The sequence below is a fragment of the Dasypus novemcinctus genome, chromosome 6, assembly GCF_030445035.2.
Source record: "Dasypus novemcinctus isolate mDasNov1 chromosome 6, mDasNov1.1.hap2, whole genome shotgun sequence".
Taxonomy (NCBI): Eukaryota; Metazoa; Chordata; class Mammalia; order Cingulata; family Dasypodidae; genus Dasypus; species Dasypus novemcinctus.
In genome coordinates, this window is record NC_080678.1 from 115,001,004 (window position 1) to 115,020,643 (window position 19,640).

General features: G+C 47.9%; 1 protein-coding gene across 1 annotated transcript in view; it reads right to left on the reverse strand.

Annotated features, from left to right (window-relative positions):
- Positions 1-929: 929 nt before the first annotated feature.
- Positions 930-19,640, reverse strand: part of LOC131278943 (FERM and PDZ domain-containing protein 2-like) — a 38,062-nt gene continuing 19,351 nt past the window's right edge. Inside the window, 3 exon segments of the mRNA XM_058299576.1 lie at positions 930-1,011; positions 3,283-3,549; positions 17,788-17,847. Of these exon segments, the coding sequence (XP_058155559.1) occupies positions 930-1,011; positions 3,283-3,549; positions 17,788-17,847 (409 nt within the window).

The window sequence follows — 19,640 nt, forward strand, 5'->3', positions numbered from 1 at the left end:
CTCTCTCCCACTGGATCTATTTCTTTTGTGCATTTGCTAACACCACATGGCTTGAGTTTTCCTTTTTGGTGGCAGGTATATGGCCTGATAGCTGGCAATGCTGCATCTGCCACTTCACAATTCCTTTTTTATGAGATAGTCCCATCTGGTTTTTTTCCTTCATATTATCTTTAGGATCAGATTGTTGAATCTCAAGGGAAAATGAGTTTGTAACTCTTTGGGGCTGGATAGGAAGGGCGCAGCCTCTATTACTCCCATTGCTTTGCGCCAAAATCCTTAGCAGATTCCTTCTAAGAAACCAGGCCACTTTGAAAACCACAGAAACCCCTTTGGCCAGTGGGGAACCCAAAAGTACACAGGTTCACGTTGCCACTGTCCCTAGAGAGCAGTAACCAGTGCAGCAGCAAGGCCTCACCCTGCCAGAGTGATCTCGAGGGGTTCTCAAGCCCTTTCCCAAAGGAGCACACCCACCCCTAACACACACACACAGCGCTTTACTTGACATAACCCCAAAACCGAAGACAGGTCACACCTACTCCTCAAAATGAGCCTCAAAGGTGGCAGGCATGATCTTTCTGGCAGTTAGCTCTTTCTTTTTTTAATTAAAAAAAAATTAATTGCTTTTTAAAAAGATAAATAGATCACAAAAAATTTACATTAAAAATAGAAGAGGTTCCCATATACCACCCCCCCACCTTCTCCCACATCAACAACCTCTTTCATCATTGTGGCACATTCATTACATTTGGCAAATACATCTTGGAGCACTGCTGCACCGCATGGATTATAGTTTATATTGCAGTTTACACTCTCCCAAGAACATTCAGTGGGTTATGGCAGGGTATATAATGTCCAGCATCTGTCCCTGCAGTGTCATTCAGGACAACTCCAAGTCCCAAAAATGCCTCTTAACCACTGGCCCAGGTCATTCATCCCAGGCTGCCACAGGCTTCCTTCTTGGAGGCGGAGCCGGTGGATACATCCTCTGGCTCGGTGACATCGGAGGCTCGTCTGCACGATTGCAGTCAGAAGGGTGTCCATGCAGAAGCTCCGGGGTCTGCCTGGCGTGGCTGTCTCCCTCTCCATTTACCTAAAACAGTAAGCAGCTTTGGAAGGGTGGCCCTGCCAGCTGGCCAGCAGCCTTCCCTAAAATGACAGTGTCATGTCCTTCTTCACCCCACTGGATATGGGGCTTTGTAAAGTCTCACGAAAGAAATACACTGTGAAGAAGAAGTAGGACTGGTGCCATTTGGCAGAAAGGCGGTTTGGGTAAATGTGCACACCACACAAATCCACGAGATGACACATTTCAGGAGAAATATAAAAATGCACCCAAAGTAGAATCAAACAGATGTATTGTGAATCCACCTCTCCTTGACATATGAGCTTGGACAAATTAAACTTCCCCACCCAACTTATAAAAGAGGAATAATAACATTCAGAGTTGAAGAGAGGATTAAATTAAATCACTTACAGACACTTCCTATGAAGTCTACTCTCTTAATGTCCATAAGGACCAAACAAAATCATTTGTTTTATAGGTTTAAACCCCTGCTCCTCATTCCATAAGCAGAGGCCTCTCTATATCCTCCAAGACATCTCCTCACTTCCAGGGCAAAAGGGGAATATAAATAACAGAGCTCCCAAACCTTTCAGGAGTTGCTGGACCTCCTGGAGTATTTAAAGGGCTGTATTTTAAAAGCATGCAAGTTAACACTCTAGAAGTGCAGGGACTTCTTGACTTCCCTGAAGGCCACCCCGAGAGCACCCGTGTCACCCATCAGCAGGGCAGGTGACACCTGCTCCCTCTTCTGTGCAGGATAAATGGTAGTGACAGGACTGCCCCCCCATACCCCATGCACCATTCTCAACTGAGGGCTACTCAGTCCACCCCAGGTTCTTACTCCCATACCAGAGACAAGTGCTTCTTCCCACCCACGCCACACCCCATGTTAAGGCACAGCACCAGCTGACCAGTTCCTTCATCGACAGGGAAACAAAACAAACTCCAACACAGTAATACCGTTCATCGTCTCGCTGAATTAACTTCCCCCTTTATTAACGATGGAATTAGCTAACATCCTCGAGAGCTTCTTCCGGGTCGGGCAGACCATGAGCCAAACATGTGCTGTGCATTGTCATCTAATCCTCTCAATACCAGCGTGAAGCCAGCTTCGTTCTCTCCCTTTCACAGTCAGTTGACTGAGTCTTAAAGGGTTTAGAAGTCATTGGTCCAAGGTCCCCAGTCTCCAGCAGGAGCCCCTCCAGCCACAAGCCCAGCTCCTATCTGCTCTGTTCTTTGCTGCCCCTTCAAATGCTCTGCCGACCTCCGTGGCATGTGTCATAAGTACTGGCCCTCGTGGCCCCTCGGCTGCTTACATGTGGGCCTCAAAGCCTCACCCACCTTCCGTCTTTTAGTTCTCCAGCCCTGTGCACCCCCAGCCTGGAAGGTAGCCTTGCTCATAGAAGCCACTCCCCATTGGCTCCACACGTCTGTGGATCCACAGTGCATTATTCCCCACGCTGGCAAGTGTCTGACTTCCCCATAAATGAGCAGGGCAGAGTCTTCAAAGCCTCCATGTTGGCCCCTCTATTAACTTGTTGCTTCCTATTTCAGGTAAGAGCCAGCTTTTATGTGCTATTTGAATTTCAATATCCATGGTCCTTATCAGCTTGCCTGCCACTGTCACCTGAGAATCCAGCTTAATCATCTGTGCCCACTGAACTTCCTTTTATACCAGAAGGAAGAAGTAGCTGGAGTATAATGAAATGGAAGGGAATGAAATGTGTTTCAATTATACCTGAATCTTCACACACCAAGGCTCTGGAAAGTTTCCATATGCTTCCTAAAGTGTGTTTCTGTTACAGTTTCTTGAACGTTCAGCATTTTTCAAAATGCTGGCCCTACGTACATTGTCAGCACTTTAAGAGAATGTTGGGTGGCTTATAGTGGCTTGTCAAGAATTTAATTTTCTCTGCTCCCAGTCTGACAGCATTTGCCGCACTTACTCCTCCCACATCTTTATCTACAGGAAGCTGACCCCAACCTGGCAGGCCCCTCTCAGCATCTGGCAACTCTTTCCATTAACAATTCGACTTGACTTTCTAGATTCTGGTCTCTACCCAGCCACTGTGGCTCAACAGGAAGGGCCCAAATTTGCATGATGTCCAGTCTCTCCTCTGAAATAGATCTAACTCAGGGGCAGGCAGGAGCAGACAAAACAAGCACCTGTGCATCCCATGCAGCCAAACAGGAGAGGGACCTGAGAGCATGACACCCACCTGAGGTCACCATCAGCCAGGTCCCCGGGCTCCTCCAGGTCTTCCCATTCACTCTCACTATCATGGAGATCTTCTGAGAGGACTCCCCAAGAGCAGACCTGCAGCAAGGGAATGGTCTCCGAATCTGCCTCCACACATTGGCTGCAGGGGAGCTGGCTCCGAGGTGTAGAGTTGACCCTGAGATGCTCTTCATCCACCATGACAGGAGAAGGGGGTTCATGTGGATGGCACAGGTGATCTTCATCATCAACCCTATCCAAGGCAGGACTAGAAAACAGAAACCCATGCCTCTGCCAATGCTGATCAGAAATTCCTCTCACCACTTTTCCCTTATCTTAAGGATGCTCAACATGAGGCATCATGTGAGACCCAATCAGCCAGGATTCATACAGTTCCTGGCAGAGATTGCTCTGGGCACTCAGAAGTGAATAATTACTGTCCCGAGGAGCTTCCAATTTAATGGAAGGAGAGACCAATAAGCAAATGTTACAATTCAGATAGAAAGTGCTATGACAGAGGTGATATAGCACAGAGCATCATGGGAGCTTGAGGCAAAACTTACAGAGCCCAGGCGACCATAGAAGGCTTTCCAGGGGACATGCTATTGAAAGAAGAGAAATGACCCAGCTCTAGGACAGACCCTTCCCATGGTAATCTGAGTTGGTCAGATCCTGGGCAAGTATATTGGCTTCTTTGGGACCTTGATTTTCTCCTCTGAAAAATGAGAAGGTCAAGAGACAGATAGGATTGTTGGACATTCAAAATTAAATAATACAATGCGGCCCTTCCATGGCTCCTGGGACATAAGTTCTCAATAAATGTTGGGTGTTATTAGTAGTAGTATGATTACTGTTTCCACAGAAGAAATCGGGTAGAGAAAGGGCCAAAGAAGGAGGCTGGGAGCAATTCAAGTAGAAAACGTTCAAAGCCCTTTTTGCAAAGAGCAGGTCCTTTTCAGAGCACTGACCAAGTGCTATTTGGAGAGGCAGACAGTCTGAGCAGCCTTTGTCTCAGGGAGAAAACAAGAGGCAGGCCAACAGTGAAGCTCCATGTCTCTGGAGGCAACCAGCAGACAGCAGGGTGGAAGGATAAGTCTTCCCAGGGGCTGCCCTGAGATTACCACGCCGCTTTTAGATTAGAAAAAGCAGTCCATGCAGACAGCAGGGCCTTTTGCACAGCATATCAAACATGTAGAGAAGGCACTTAGAAAATATCTGTGGAGAGTCTGGTTAGAGAGGATGAGAAGGTGAATCTAAGAGAAGAGCACAGAGATTTAGCTTTTTACTCAAGACACTAATCATTGCTTATCTTTGTGATTAAAGTTGTGGTCAAGTTGGCCGGGTTGTAGTGGCTAGTGTTTGCTCAAACACTGGCCTAGTTGTTGGGGTGGAGGTATTTTGTAGTTGGAATTAGCATCTATAATCAGTAGACACGGAATAAAGGAAGTGAAGGAGATCACCATCAGCAATGTGGGTGGGCTCCTCCAATCAGCTGGAGGGCTTAAGACTGGACTTCGAGGCTTTTGCAACAACCAGAATGAACTCTGTCTGAAGAGGATACCCTCCACACCTCCCAGCCCTCCCTATAGGCTAGGACTAAAGACTTCAGCATACTCCAGGAATTGCCCATCTCTAAGCTGTTCTGTGGAATTTGGACTTGGCAGCCCTCACTCAGGTAAGCCAATTCTTTAAAACAGATCTCGACAGATGATTTAGGTAGGTGATTGAAAGTCACACAGACAGATAGAGATAGAATAGACAGATGGTAGATATGATAAATGATTAGATAGATAGGTATAGATAGGTAGGTGATAGAGATAGAAAGATAGAGATAGATAATAGATGAGATAGATGATAAATAGGTAAGTTGATGACAAAGACAATAGATAAAAGATAGATATGGATTTAGATATACACATGATATAAAGAAATAGATATAGATATAAACATAGACATGACATAGACATAGATGTAGATGTAGACATATAGATATATAGATACATAAATGTATAGATATATTCCTATATCCATTTATATTCATTTGGTTCTGTTTCTCTGGAGAACTCCTTCCCCACACCTGGATTAATGGGTGATCTTTGCTGTGTGCCACCCGCCCTCCCCTCCCCTCTCCCACAATGTCTCTCATTTTTAGAATCAGCTCTGGCTCCTCCCAAAAGCTAAAAACCCCAAATGCCCATGGAGCCATCAGAGCAGGGGCTGCCTGTCCCAAGTGGAGTTTCAACATGAAGGAGAAATCCTTCTACTTATGAGAGCTATAGGGTATGTGTAAATGTGTATTTCATGTACCTGTATGTACACTCAGGTGTATAAAAAGAAACTTTTTACAAGGTCTTAAGAGGAACCTTTGCTTTAAAAAAAAAAAAAAAGATTCAAAATCACTGAGCACTTTGAAGGATAATTGGATTAAATAAAAAACTTAGCCCAAATAATTTCCTTATCAACATAGGGAGGGAACAGCCACAGAAGTTTAGTCTCAGAAAGGGAAACCCAGCCTCTTGCTTGAGTCCATACCCAATCCCTTTGCGAGGTGTGCAGAGCCTGCTAAGGAGCCACCAACAGCAGCCACGTGCCCACGAGGCCCACACCCCAATTCTCCATGTGTGGTCTCTCACCACGATGCTCCCTCCATGCCTTCTATTAAACTCCTTGCACTCTGACTTTGATTGGGTCTCCAGCTATGCCCTTGCCTGGACAGTGACCCTGAGCTGAGTCTGCCTGGGAGGCAGGAGGTGGTCAGAGTGTCAGAGGAGGCTCGGTGGTCCTGAGAGTAGAGTCCAGCCCACCATCCCAGGCCAAGTCAGGGAGAATGACCGTGCTGGACCTTTCCTTCCTCACATGCTGCCTGCAGCCCTGGAGAGTGCTGGGAAAGGTGAGCAAGAAAAGGTGAGGAAGAAGAAGTATCCTTGTTGAGTCCCAAGTCTGAGCTTATTTCATGGAAAAGGCAAGACTTGGAGATTTGGGGAACTTGCTAAAGACATGGCATTTCTTTAGAGCAAGAATGTTTGGGCAGGTGGGCTGGCTACAAGCATGCCAGGCAAAGAGGCAGAGCCCTGCACCCAGGGCTCCAGGCAAGCTTGAGCACCCAGGTCTAACGCAGCCTCCCTTCTACAGCCTGAAGCCACTGGGGCTTCCTTTATGATGAGGACTCAGTGCTTTCTGCTTTCCCCCTATCTCCAGATACATTGATGACCTTGGCTGCTCCCAGCCCTAGTTACCTGTGATGGTTAAGTTCATGTGTCTACTTGGCCAAGTGATGGTGTCCAGTTATTGGGTTAAGCAAGCATTGGCCTGATTGTTACTATGAGGACATTTTGTAGACTTAAATCACCAGTCAGTTAATTGCATCTGTGGCTAATGACATCTACAATCAAATTAGAAGATTGCCTTCAACAATGAGAAAAGGGAAGTAGACTTGGCTCAATGGTTAGGGCATCCATCTACCATATGGGAGGTCTGCGGTTCAAACCCTGGGCCTCCTTGACCTGTGTGGAGCTGGCCCACGTGTAGTGCTGATGCGCCCAAGGAGTGCTGTGCCACGCAGGGGTGTCCCCCATGTAGGGAAGCCCCATGCACAAGGAGTGCACCCCATAAGAAGAGCTGCCAGCATGAAAGAAAGTGCAGCCTGCCCAGGAATGATGTCACACACACGGAGAGCTGACGCAGCAAGATGATGCAACAGAAAGAAACACAGATTCCCATGCTGCTGACAACAACAGAAGTGGACAAAGAAGATGCAGCAAATGGACACAGAGAACAGACAACTGAGGTGGGGGGTGGGAGAGAAATAAATAAATCTTTAAAAAAAAAAAAAGAACAATGAGAAAAGTCTCGCCCAATCAGTTGAAGGCTTTAAAAGAAGAAGTGATGATTTCAGCAGTCAGAAGGGAGGGTTTCCATCTCTATTTCAGCCAACCAGCAGCCCCTGGGGAATTTGTGGAATGCCTTCATTGCTTGTGGACCTGTGCATTCCCACAGTCATGTGAGACAATTTTTCTATAATCTCATAATATTTACAGTTATCTCCTGTCAGTTCTGTTTCCCTAGAGAGCCCTGACTAATATATTACCTCTCTACCAACTTTCTCCCACAGAAGAAGCCTTTTATAAACAGATGAAACCTAGAGGCAGACCTGGGAACCTCACATGGTCTCTCTACCCCAAATCCTACCACTCTCCGGTGGCTATTTTTGAGGAGAGGAATCCACTTCTCTGTGCAGTTTTAAGGTCAGTGCAATAGTTCTGAAGCCTCTGCTTATGATAGGGTATTTACTGAGAGAAGAGGACACTTGCTGACTTTCCTGAACAACTATTCTTTAAAGAGTTGGGCCACCAAAATTATTTCCACATTTCAGGAGGACAAGCCAATTAGTAAATAGCATTTCCAGGTTGCCAGATTAAGATACTATAGTCACCCTGTTTACTTTCTGTTAAATTCAAAATGAAATTCAGTTTTGGTTTCTCTTCATGTAAGGTTCCACCACCTTGTCCAGTTCTCCAATGTCAGCCCCTACGAGGGTCAGGTCCCCATTAGCCAAGGTGAATGCACCCTGCAGCTGAGGGCCTCTGCTCCTGCCAGCATGAGTTCAGGGTTTGGCAGGTTGGGTTGGTGGTGTCCCTAAGACAGGCAGAGAGGTTCCTTGGACTGCTAGACTTGAAACTCAAAAGGAAAACCTGGGTAGGTTAGGGCAATAGGTAGGGGCAGAGTGAACGTTCTGGGACAGCATCATTGTGCAGAGAAAGCTCTGCTCTCCTCTGCTCTGAGCTCACCTCCGGCCTGGGTTCCTTCCTCACTGGTTGCCCTCAGCCTCACTCCAGGCCCTCCCACTTGTTTGGCAGCCCAGCTCCCCTGGCACCTCGCCCCTTGATTAGCTGCCTGACATATCACCTGGCATGGCCACTGCAGGTGAATTCAGCCTTGAACCTCCAATCTTGCTCTGGAAGGAACTAGCACCTTCTCCTGAGATATACTTCAGGTCAAGGATTCAGTTTGACATTGCGTTCTTAGATGGCCATAAAGTCTTAGAGTGGTTAGATCATGACTTTTATGAATGGTGCTTGCTGCACTTGTGTTTGCATGTATGTTATTTATAAGTCTAACTAGATTTGCTAGGCAAAAAAAAAAAAAAGAGGACAAAAAATAAGCTTGGAGAGTCTGCAGTGGCCACCTTTCCCTGAGATGAGGGCAAGCCCTCCCATGGTCAGGAAGGTGGAGCCTGGAGTCAGCCTTGGTTCCCACAAGACCAGCCTTGAAAGCATTGCAGCTTCACTCAGCCCAGGCCAGAGACACGAGCCTTCAGATATCATCTGAAGTGACAGGCTCCCACAGCAAGCAGCCAAATGACATCACACATCCCAAGCGGTGTTCAAGGGTAACGCGACTACAGGTGATTTTCACCTATGTCCTAGCGTAAAAACTAACCTTGCCTAAGATACAACTCCAGCCAAGACCCATGCCTTCCTCAGTCAGGCACAGCAGCCCAACTTCCTGAGTAAAAATGCACTGCTGTATTCCAAGGTGCTTTCTGAAGATCTACTGCTGTAGGATAGATCTCCGGATACACAGCACAGTAAAAGAAGAGAAGAGGGAAGGAAAAATAAAACCTCATTTTCTCCTTGAGCACACGGGGTTTGCTGGGTGCTGGCTGGCCACCATCTGGCTGGAAGAAGTAGCCCCCTGGCAGATGGCACGTTCTGATTATTTTCTGGAGATTTCAATTGCTGAGACCTGGTCCTTCGGTGGAAACCTGGCAGGGTTGAGCTCCCGCTATGTCCCACACACTGAGCTAACACACCGTCGGGGTTAGTTCTTCTGATGCTCATGGCCCCGTGCAGTTGTCACTGTCCCCTTTTACCTTGAGAACCCCAAGCTCAAGAAAGCCACCTCTCCCAGCACACCCAAACATGGTAAAGCTGAACACAAGTCCATATGACTGGGAAGTCCATGCTCTTTTTGCTCTGAACTGCTGAAAGAGAGCTGGACTCAGGAATACCAGAAACAGAGGCCACTGGCCAGGGCCAGCCACCTCTGAACTGAGCTGCTGGCTCAGTCCCCCACTGGAATCCCAATTCTGGAGGTGGAGGAACCATTTCCAGGCTGAGTGTGAGCCCTGCTTGTCTTCCCAGAGGAGGCAATCACTACTTGTGCATTAAATACTAGCTGGGTCCCTCTCACTTGAGGAAAACCTGACCTGGTCTGTGTCCTTCATTCCGAGAGGAGGAAAGCTTCCTAAGTGGGAGAGAGAAGATAGGGTAAAAATGAAGCCAGGCAATGTGAGGCAGCAGCACGCCATTGTCACCGGTGCCAGAGGGCCTGCAGCCTCTGAACCAGAGCCGCCCAGGCGACAAGCACCATGAGGGTCAGAGGCTCCGCCAACATCTTCTGGAAAAGTCCTGAGGACTCCGGTATAACTCTCAGCAACTGTCTCGCCCAGTAATGGCAGATTCTGGACATCTGGTATAACCTGGCAAAGCAAAGACACTACGACACTATGCCAAATTTAATTAGATTTGGAAAAATAAAAGAATATGACATCTCTTGTGAAAAAAAAAAGCAAATGACCAAAAGATAGCAGAAAAGAGGGCACTAGGACTTGTGAGCAGAAGAAATAGACTGGCAGATTTCACCTTAATTTTAAAAGGGACCTTCTGATCAACTACATGATGATAAAATGGGGTGCCCTGAGAGTCACCAAGTTCTGCCTCCTGGAGATTTTCAAGCAAAGGTTAGTCACCCTTTCTTCAAGGGTGTTACAGAGCAGTTTCCAGCGTGGGGTATGTGGTGAGATTAGACCATTTTTATTTTGAACAACCCTGAGATGCTGTGAATGCACATATGAAACTGGGACTATCTATACTAACAATTAATAAAAAATAATTTCATCATTAACAACTTTTAGTATTAAAAATAATACCACTAATGAATGACTCTATTTAACTACAGGCACACCAGGCAGGTGAAACACCAGGCCTGTAAATGAACCCAGAGCCCCTGTGTGATCCAGTTCTCAGGGCTACTGTTTATCATGCCAGCACCTGGCAGTAAAGCCTTTACAAATCCAGGAGTGGTCCCCCGCCTTTGGTGAAATACAGCTCCTTTTATACTTCCTACAAGATCAGGCAGAATGTTTTCCTTGGCTAAACCAATGGAGATGATTTCCTTTCTCTTTCTGTCAAGTCTATCATTGGTTGCCTGAAATGCGATTGTAAGGAACAATAAATAAGTTTGTGTTTATAAATTTTCAGACAATGAAAATGAAAATCCCTAATGAACATACCTGCCCACTCTGGTCTACCTTGGGACTTTTGGGCATGCACTGTGTTCTCTAAGAAATTGTATTTGCATGCTTACAGGGAGCGTATGGCTGGCTCCTGCTCACCCCAGGTGCCACCTGCCTAATTGTCTAGACCAGCTGCTTCAGACTTCATGTCACCCAACAGTTCCTATAAATCTGCCCTACCAGGTCATCTGGAATGACCAACAAATAAGAGCCATTTAATCTCAGTGGGCTTTATGTAATCTCAAACCACAAACTATTATTTCTTACTATTTGCCTGCTGTGTGCGTGAGCATCTAGCAAACTCCTAGAAGCAGTATCCGACCCTGCATCTGTCCGCTTCTAGCAGATTCCCAAGCAGCCGTCATCAAAATGAATCAAAAGTGTGTTCTCCATCAGAACGGGACAAGGAACTAGAAATATTTATGGGTGCATGGGCACAAAAATGCAGATGAAGTTAAAAATGGCTATCAAAAAAGAATGTTTCATAACTCGGTTTCTGTGGATTTTTTTTAAAGGAAGAGACGATTACAAAGTATTAAAGTCAGTAATAGAAATGAGTTGTCTACAAAGGAACTTCTTTCTTACCCTGATGCTGTCAGATGCACAATAAAGGATTGTGTGCTGCCAGAGACCCCATGGCCAGCCAGGGGCTGCCTCCAGCATGTACTGGGGGGACAGACGAGGGCTGGGTGGGGTTTGCTTCCTTGAAAGAACACAAGTGCTAGTGACAACAGCTCCACACCTCCTTTTCCCTTGTTTCCTCCTCTCCCTCCAAATGCCTAGAACAGGGGTGGGTGCAGTGGCCTCTGAGCATCGTGAGTAATTGCTGGGTTACCACGTCCACCCACGAAAGCCCTGCCTTTACCCACTGTCAGCAAACAGGGCGATGCTTACCTGTCAAGTCTCCTGACATCACACACGGAATGGCAGTTTTGCCTCACATCCTTTTCCAAGGAGGTGGCCACACCGATGCGTCCAGTTCTCGGTGAGGTCCACGTAAGTGAGGGAGGGAATCCTGATGCCGGGTCAAGGAAGGGGCCTGAGGCTTCTCTCTGTGGGTGCTGTGTCTCTCCGGTAGCCCTCTGGAAGGACTCCCGCCCAAGAGCCAGGACTTGCTCTGCGACTGGTGATGCACCGCCTGCCTGGCTGTCGTCCCCATCCCTGCTGGAGCACCGCTCCAAGGCAGGGCAGGTTTTCCTCAGGGACTCCTTGCCTACCCAGAGCCCAGGAGTCTGTTAGAGAAATGCAAAGCACCCTGAGCCACATTTGGAGATTGCTCCTTTAAGGAGCGAAAAGGTCTCGGTCCATGGGATTTTAGAGCAGAGCTGGCTCCCCAGGGCAGTCCACATCCGTGAGAATCCAGCTCCTGCACCTGCTGCCACTGGCACCTGAGCCCCGCACTGAGTCATCCCAAAGCCCCTTAGCCTGGGGACTCTTGGGAAACCCCCAATATTGTGGTGGTTTTTATGTGTTTAATGGAGAAAGTATCTGCACATTTTAGACCAAGACAAAAACAGAAGTGACCGTGACAATCCCACTTTTTAGTAAGAAATGTTTAGGGGATTTTTGGGTGTGTTTTTGTTTTTCTGGGTTTTTTTTTTTTTAGTTTTTTGTCTTCCTCTGTCCTCACCCAGGAAGCCTCATTTTCCCATTTCCCTGGCTCATCCACCCTACCCTCAGCATGCTGCCCTCTCCTAGAGGGCCTCACTGCTCAAAGCACGAGCTGATCTGGCTCAACTGCTAACGTCCCTACCGGCCCTTTGAGGTTGGCTGTCGAGGCCTTGTTAGCCCTGCTCAACCTTCTGAGATAAAAACATACAAAGCTGTGTATTATCTTCTGAGTTAGAATCTGAGTCTACCAGATTCATTGTCTTTGATCTATTTTACAACTCTGTGTGAATAAATATTGTGGTTCTTTGAATTCTCTTTTCAAACCAGCGTCCTCCCTCAGTGAATGAGTTAAATAAAATCTTTAACATGTATTCATTTTTATATCTGCATTATGGCCATGATTTTCCCTTTTGTTGAACATTCTTTAATACCACCATCCCACAGCCTACATGGATTTTGCTAGAGCGCACAGACTTTCAGGCCAGTTCTCACCTGTAACAGAGGAATCTTTACTTCTGCCCCCCACCGAGTGGCCTTGTGACCTCTCTGACTGTGCACACCCTACTGTGAGAGGGGCACAGCCCCAAATATCCAAATCTGCATAAGTATTTGGCTACAAACCATAACCACTTACTACTCAGCTGGTATAATGCATTATAATGTATTATAATGATATAGTACATGATCAAGGAATGCCCAAAGCAGAAATGTGTCATGGATGAGATTAAAAAATATGTATATATAGCAGTTATCCTATTTTCTTCAGCATGACTTGGGGAGACCTCCAAACCTCACTTTGAAACCATTCTCTCCTACCAAGTCTTCTCCAATGCTCCCTCCACAGCCATCCTCCAACCTCTTCAAGACTCCAATCAAGAGAGCCTGCTGCTTTTTCATTATCACCATCTCCACCTGCAATGTCCCCACTTTCCCTCTTATCCATGCTTAGAGCCCATGACTCTGCCCAGTAACCACTCCTTTCAGAGGAAACCCCAAGCTCCCATCCTTTGTGCTTCTGTCCTCATTATATGTAATGTGCAGGCATTTTAATTCCAGTACCTGGTGAAACCACATGCATACACCATGTCTGCTTTGGAGCAACTGATCAGATTTACTTCAAATGTATGACTGCAGATCTCAATGGGCACTCAAGTGCCAGATCATCTTTCTCTACTTCCTTAATAAATTCAGTGTCTGTGGTAGTTTGAGACTGCATGTACCCCAGAAAAGCATGTTCCTAAAGCTAGTCCATTCTTGTGGGTGTGAACATATTGTGGATGGGACCTTCTGATTAGGTTGCTTCAGTAACATGTGATCCAGGGTGGGTCTTAGTCCTCTTACTAGAGCCTTTATTAATGGGATGAATAGGGAGACAGAAGCAGAAAGAGCCACAAAAGCAGGATGCTGAAGGCAAGGAAGCCCAGAGGAGAAGAGGCCAGCTGATACCGCCATGTGCACTGCCATGTGACAGAGGAGTCTAGGATCACTAGCAGCCATCTTTAGAGAGAGAATACCTGATGGTGCCTTGGTTTGAATGTTTTTCTCAGCCTCAAAACTGTAAGCTTGTAACCCATTGTTAAAAGCCAACCCATTTTGGTATATTGCAATTTGGCAACCTAGCAGACTAAAATCATCTTCCCTCTCCTCAAGTCTCCAATAACTCAAAAGTTGACTTGGCCTCTTTCTTCACAGTAAGAATGGACACAACCAGATGAAATCCTCCATCTTCCCAGAGCAAATTCTACCAGCCAACCTGCATCTTATCCCCATGTCCTCCTCTACCTCTCATCCACCCAATTTCTCTGCTCTACTTCATAGAAAAATTCTTCAAGTGAATGTCTGTACTTACTATTTCTGCATCTCCCCCCTTCTCTCCTGTACCCACCCCAACCAGACTTCAGATGATCACCCACTCAGCCAAAAGGAATCTCTTTAATCAGGGTTCTAATGACCTACATCTTTCTACAGCCAAAGGACAACTCTGTTCTCATTTCACTCTACCACACAGCAACATTTGACACAATTGACCCCTTGCTCCAACTTGAGGGCTTTCTTTACCCAACTTCTAAGCTCTGCTCTTGCCTTGCTTTTGTACCCCCTCCCTGGCTCCTTCCTCTTGGTCTCATTTCTCTGGACCATACCTCTCAATATTGCAGGGTCCCATGACTCACTTGTCCCACTTCTTGTCTTTACCTGTACTCCCCCCCAAGGTAACTTTATCCAGTTCATGGCTTTAAACATCTATGTGCTGATAACTCCCAAATTCACCCTCTCTAGCCCTGACTTCATGCCTATTCTCCAGAAAAGAAAAAAGAAAAAAAAAAAAACTTTCTTAGTGACATCTCCACTAGATGTCCTGTAAGCATCTCAGTTTTACATGCTGTTGAGAATGCTTCTCCTCCATCCACCCCAAGCTGCTCAGCCTGAGCATCCCTTCTCTTACTTAGCAAGTGATACTACCATTCACCCAGGTGCCCAAACCAAACTTCCATTGCTTTCTCTCATAGCCTATCAATAATCCCATGATTATTGATACCTCCAAAACGTATTCCAAATCTGACGCCTTCTCACTTATGATTCTGCTCTAACCCCAGTCCCAGTCACAAAAATACCTATCCAAATGATTACAATAGCTTCAACCCATTTCCCCCCTCCAATCCATCTCTACCAGGAATCCATGTGATCTTACTAAAGTAGAAATCAGATGAGGACACGCTCCTGCTTGAACCCCCAGTGGCTTCCCATCATTGCCAGGATGGAATTAGTACGTACTATGACCTACATAGTCCTACCTGATCCCAGTCCTGCCTATCCCTGTGACTTCTTTCCCCTCCATCCTCCCTTCCATTCACTGCAGCCCAGGCACACCTGGCTTCTCTCTGTCCCTCAAACATCCAGACTCATTACTGTCAGAGAGCCTTTGCCCTTGTTGTTCCTCCTGCCAGGAATGGCCTTACCCCAGATCTTTGTCTGGATGCTTCTTTCTCATCATCAGATTTCAAATACTCCTCCCTGACCACACTAGCTAATCCCCAGGTACTCTCAGTAGCATCATCCTACCTGATTTTCTCCAGAGTGCAGATCCTGATCTCAAACTCACTTCTTTCATCATGTATGTACTTGTCTCTCCCCCTACACTAGTAGGTGTACTCCCCCAGGACAAGGGCTCTTTTTTGTTCACTGCTGTGTCTCAGATACTTGATGGAATATGTGCAAGTCCCTTAACTTCTACCACCTCAGAATCCTCATCTTTAAAACAGTATATCAGTACCTACCTAGGCAGCAATTGCATATTAGATTAGATTAGAGAGTGCAGGCAGGTTTCCAGACAGCACCTAGGGTACAGCAGAGGCTCAGGAAGTCTGGGTCCCTTCTCTCTTCCCTCTTTGTCATTCACAGATTTGGAAGGTGTAGCAGTTTGATATTATTTATGAATCCCAAAAAGAGATACTGACTATGTTTGTAAACTGGTCTGTTTCTCTGAGCATGATACCTTTGACTGTATAAGAGTCAGCTGAGATGCCTTTGATTAAATTATGTTAAAATTAGGACTTTGATTCAACACACATCATTAGGGCCTGTAGAGTTGAGTTGCTGCCCCCTTGGTGGGCTATATAAATGGATACTCAATCAAGAACACTGAAGTAGATACATGGAGAGGAACACAGAGGAAGAGAGACAGCTCCATAGTCATGGTAGAAGCCCTGGGAAGAGAGATGAACCTGATAGTCTACAGCTGACCTTGTGAAGAGACCAAAGCATCTCAGCCCAGAGAGAAATGAGCCCTCCAGCCTACAGCTGAGATCAGAAGAAGCTGGGTGCATGGAACCTTAAGAGGAAGAGGAAGGCTGAACCCTCACAGACATCTTCTGCCATCTTGTTTCAACATGTGGCAACAAAGTTTGGTGAGGAAGTAACTTTGAATTGGACTCCTTAGGGCCTTGTGACTGCAAGCTTCTATCCCAAATAAATACCCTTTATCAAAGCCAACAGATTTCTGCTACCTTGCATCAGCACCCCTTTTGGCTAATACAGAAGGTTCTCAGAGTTCCTCTCCTTCACTCAACAGGTTGACTCTTCTCAAAAGCATCCCCCCCAAGTCTTGACTCTCCTCTACTTAAACACTCTGATGGCAAATAATTTACTCTCCTTGGGCAGTCACTGTATTTTGTGGATAGTTCTGGTGCTAAAAACTTTATTCTAGAATCCGAGGCCTAGAGAAGTGAGGTAACTTTCCAAGGCCCATGAACCAGCTAGCAGCAGAACAAGTTCAATAGATGCCACAGATGCTGCTTCAGGATGAAGACACTTCCTCAGAGGTGCTGGAGGCTCACAGCTAGCCTTCCACAGGAATTGCCCTCAGCTGAAGGGGCTCCCTCACCCTAGGTTTGCCCTCTCCCTGGTCAGTCTATCCCCCAACACTGGTTGATGCTGAGATGCAAAGGCCCAGGTTCTCCTGCCCCTATTCAGGACAGCTCTTCCCTCTCCCAAGCTTCTCACAAGCTTCCGCAGGGTCAGCTGAGGGTGCAGGGGCAGCTGCACCATTTTCAACTTCTCTGCCTAGTCCTGCTTCCCTCCCCTCTCAGGTGTGGTTCCAGAGAGCCCTCCCCAGAAACTTCCCACCCACCAATCTGCTTTAGTCTGTTTCCTGCAGACCCAATGGACAGCCTCAGGCAAAAATCCTTGACTTTCCTGCTTTCAGTGCCTCTTTTCTTGGCACAGCACCACCCAAGCCCTCATTCATATTTCAGGAAGGAGGACATCTGTCCTGTTTTTTTTACACTTCAGTCCTCAGAATGAAGTACCTGGTTTTCTGTGCTCTGGTTGTGTGTCTACTTTCCTTTTTCTTTATTTCTGCTCCTGGAGGCCCAGACTGCTGGAGAACCTGGCTCTAGAAGTTCTACAGTGAAGAAATAAACATCTACAGGAAAAGTCAAATGTCACAAGAGGCAGAAGTAGGGAGTGGAAGCCCAAAGGAGCAGGCAGAGATGCCATCTCATGAGCTTGTCCCAGACTGCGGTGGATGTGCACCCATTTGGACATGGTCTTGGTCTTGGTCCACATTCTGGTGGCTGTGGACCACTGTAAATAGGGTCTCCTGAAGATGTTACTCCAGTTTAGGTGTGGCCCGGCTGAATGAGATAGGGCTCAAATCAGATTACTGGAGTCCTTTATAAGCAGAGAGAAAGTCAGACCGGAAGAGAAGCCACAGGAAGAGCGAGAAGCCAGAAGTCAATGGAACCCCAAAGAGAAAGGAGACACAGCTGCCATGGGCATTGCCATGGGATGGTAAAGCCAAGGAGTCCCAAAGATTCCTGGCCAGTCAGAAGATACTGGTCCTGGGAGGACGCTCACCATCTAGCTCTGAAACCATTAGCCAATAAAGTTCCATTATTTAAACCAACCTATCTTAGGGGATTTGTTTTAGCAGCTAGGAAACTAAAGCACAGACTAACTGAGCATGGGGACCAGCTGATTTCCTACCCTAGTGCGAGAAGGAGGCCTACAAGCAAGGACGAGCTTCTCAGGACCCACCACGCAGGAAACCTAATACCTGAGCCCGAGCAGGTGAAGAGGGCAGAGTGTTCCGTGTCTTACCTGCCATCCCTGGCCAGTCCCAGCCTCCTGCGGGGCTCCTCAAAGTAGATGGAACACCTCCTAGGGGAAACCAAAGTGTGTGGTGAAATCCAGGGCTGGGCACATCTGTGGCCACCAGGTGGGCACAAGCTCCCTCCTCTCCCCCACTCTCCCCACGCTCTCCCTGGCGCCTGTTTCCTCTCCCCCCTCTGCCCATCTTGATCTGTTTCCCGGCTCCAGAGAACCCTGCAGAGTGTAAACTTTTCAAAATGCAAGGGGCAGATGCTGCAGCCCGGGGTTCCCGCAATGGGCCCTGTGTGGAAATGGGCCATTCCTATTTGTGCCAGGACCTGCAGCTACTGGTGCTTTTTCTTCAGAGAGGGTGAAACAGACTCAAACACGTGACCGTCCCATCTCGACCCCTGGCCCCCCAGCTCACCTCCATCTCAGGGGCCACAGGCCCTTGCGGTCTCTTCCCTGCCACACTGCAAGAGCCTCCTCTGCACTCCTGCCTCTCCAGGGTCAACCCCACGCCCCACGTTCCACCTCGCTCGAGGGTGATCTTGCCAAAACGTAGCTAAAACCAAGCCCCCTCTGCAACCACCAGCCTGCCCTCCACGTGGGCTCAGTCCCTGAAGCCCGTTCCCACCTGCCGTGGCCTCTGCCTTCAGCCCCCGGCCCTTGCCCCCTGTGCACCCACATCCTAACCCCCACCAGGCGGAACCTCTCAGGGCCCCGGGCACGTTTCCCCTCCTGAGACGATCTGATATTCTCCCTCCATGGGCCCTATTTCCTCTCCAGCCCAGGATTTCTTGGCCTTGGCGCAGGACATTTGGGGCCAGCGCACTCCCTGCTGAGCAGACCTGGCCCGTACACACTGGGACACTGGGCCATGCCCGCCTCCACCCACCAATGCCGGGAGCACGTGGCATCCACCTGCGCGCACATGCGCATCCACCTGCGCACATGCGCACTCACGCCCCAGCTGTGACAGGCGAAAGTGCCTCCAGACCTTGTCAAACGTGCCCTTAGAAGCAAAGTCCTCCCCGAGACCCTCAGATCCCCCTTAGCTGCACAGGACGCCCACGGAACACCCCTCCCCACCCCAACTCCCTGTGCCCTGGTGCAAACACCGCATTAGGTTTCTCTGTTGTTTTCTCTCATGGACTTATTGCCTGCGGTCACTGTTGTTTCCTTGTCTGTCCCTGGCACCCCCACCATGAACTCCAAGGCCTCAAGAGCTGTCGCCCTGTGTCACCTGCAGTGGCGCTCAGAGAACGTCTCTGGGCTTAAAGCGTCAGCCCGGGGCACAGGGGCGGCAAGAGACACAGGGGCACAGGGGCTGGCTCCCCACCACAATGGACAGGCCTGAGCCAGCTCTCTCTGTCCCTAGGGTTGGGTCACTCCCTGGCAGGCTTAGGGCTGGGTGAACGCACCCCACCGTCACCAGCCCAGGCTACTGAGCTCTGCCTTGAGCTTCCCAAACCGTTGCCCACTCCTTTCTCCAGCTCCCCTCAAATGACCTGCCCTTGTCCGGGACTCTGGCTGACACCATATTTCCCTGATATTTTGAACTCTCAGTATGAGAAGTGGCCACTTCTTGCCCTCCCCATTTTTCGCTGACAGGAAATCAATGTAACACTACACACCAAATGCTGTAAATTTGGTGGAGGAATCAGGACGAGGGCAGCGAGGCCATCGCTCTAGTCCTTTCAGTGCCCTTACTCAGCTCCCAGAACCTTCCAGAGTGTGAGGAGGCCTCGAGCCAGCACGGAAGCCAGGGGTTTCTCATCTGTTTCCACGACCTTCGGCAGCAGCAGGGCCTGCTCAAGGGCAGATTTTTAAAAACCAAGATGGAAAATGAAACGGGAGGC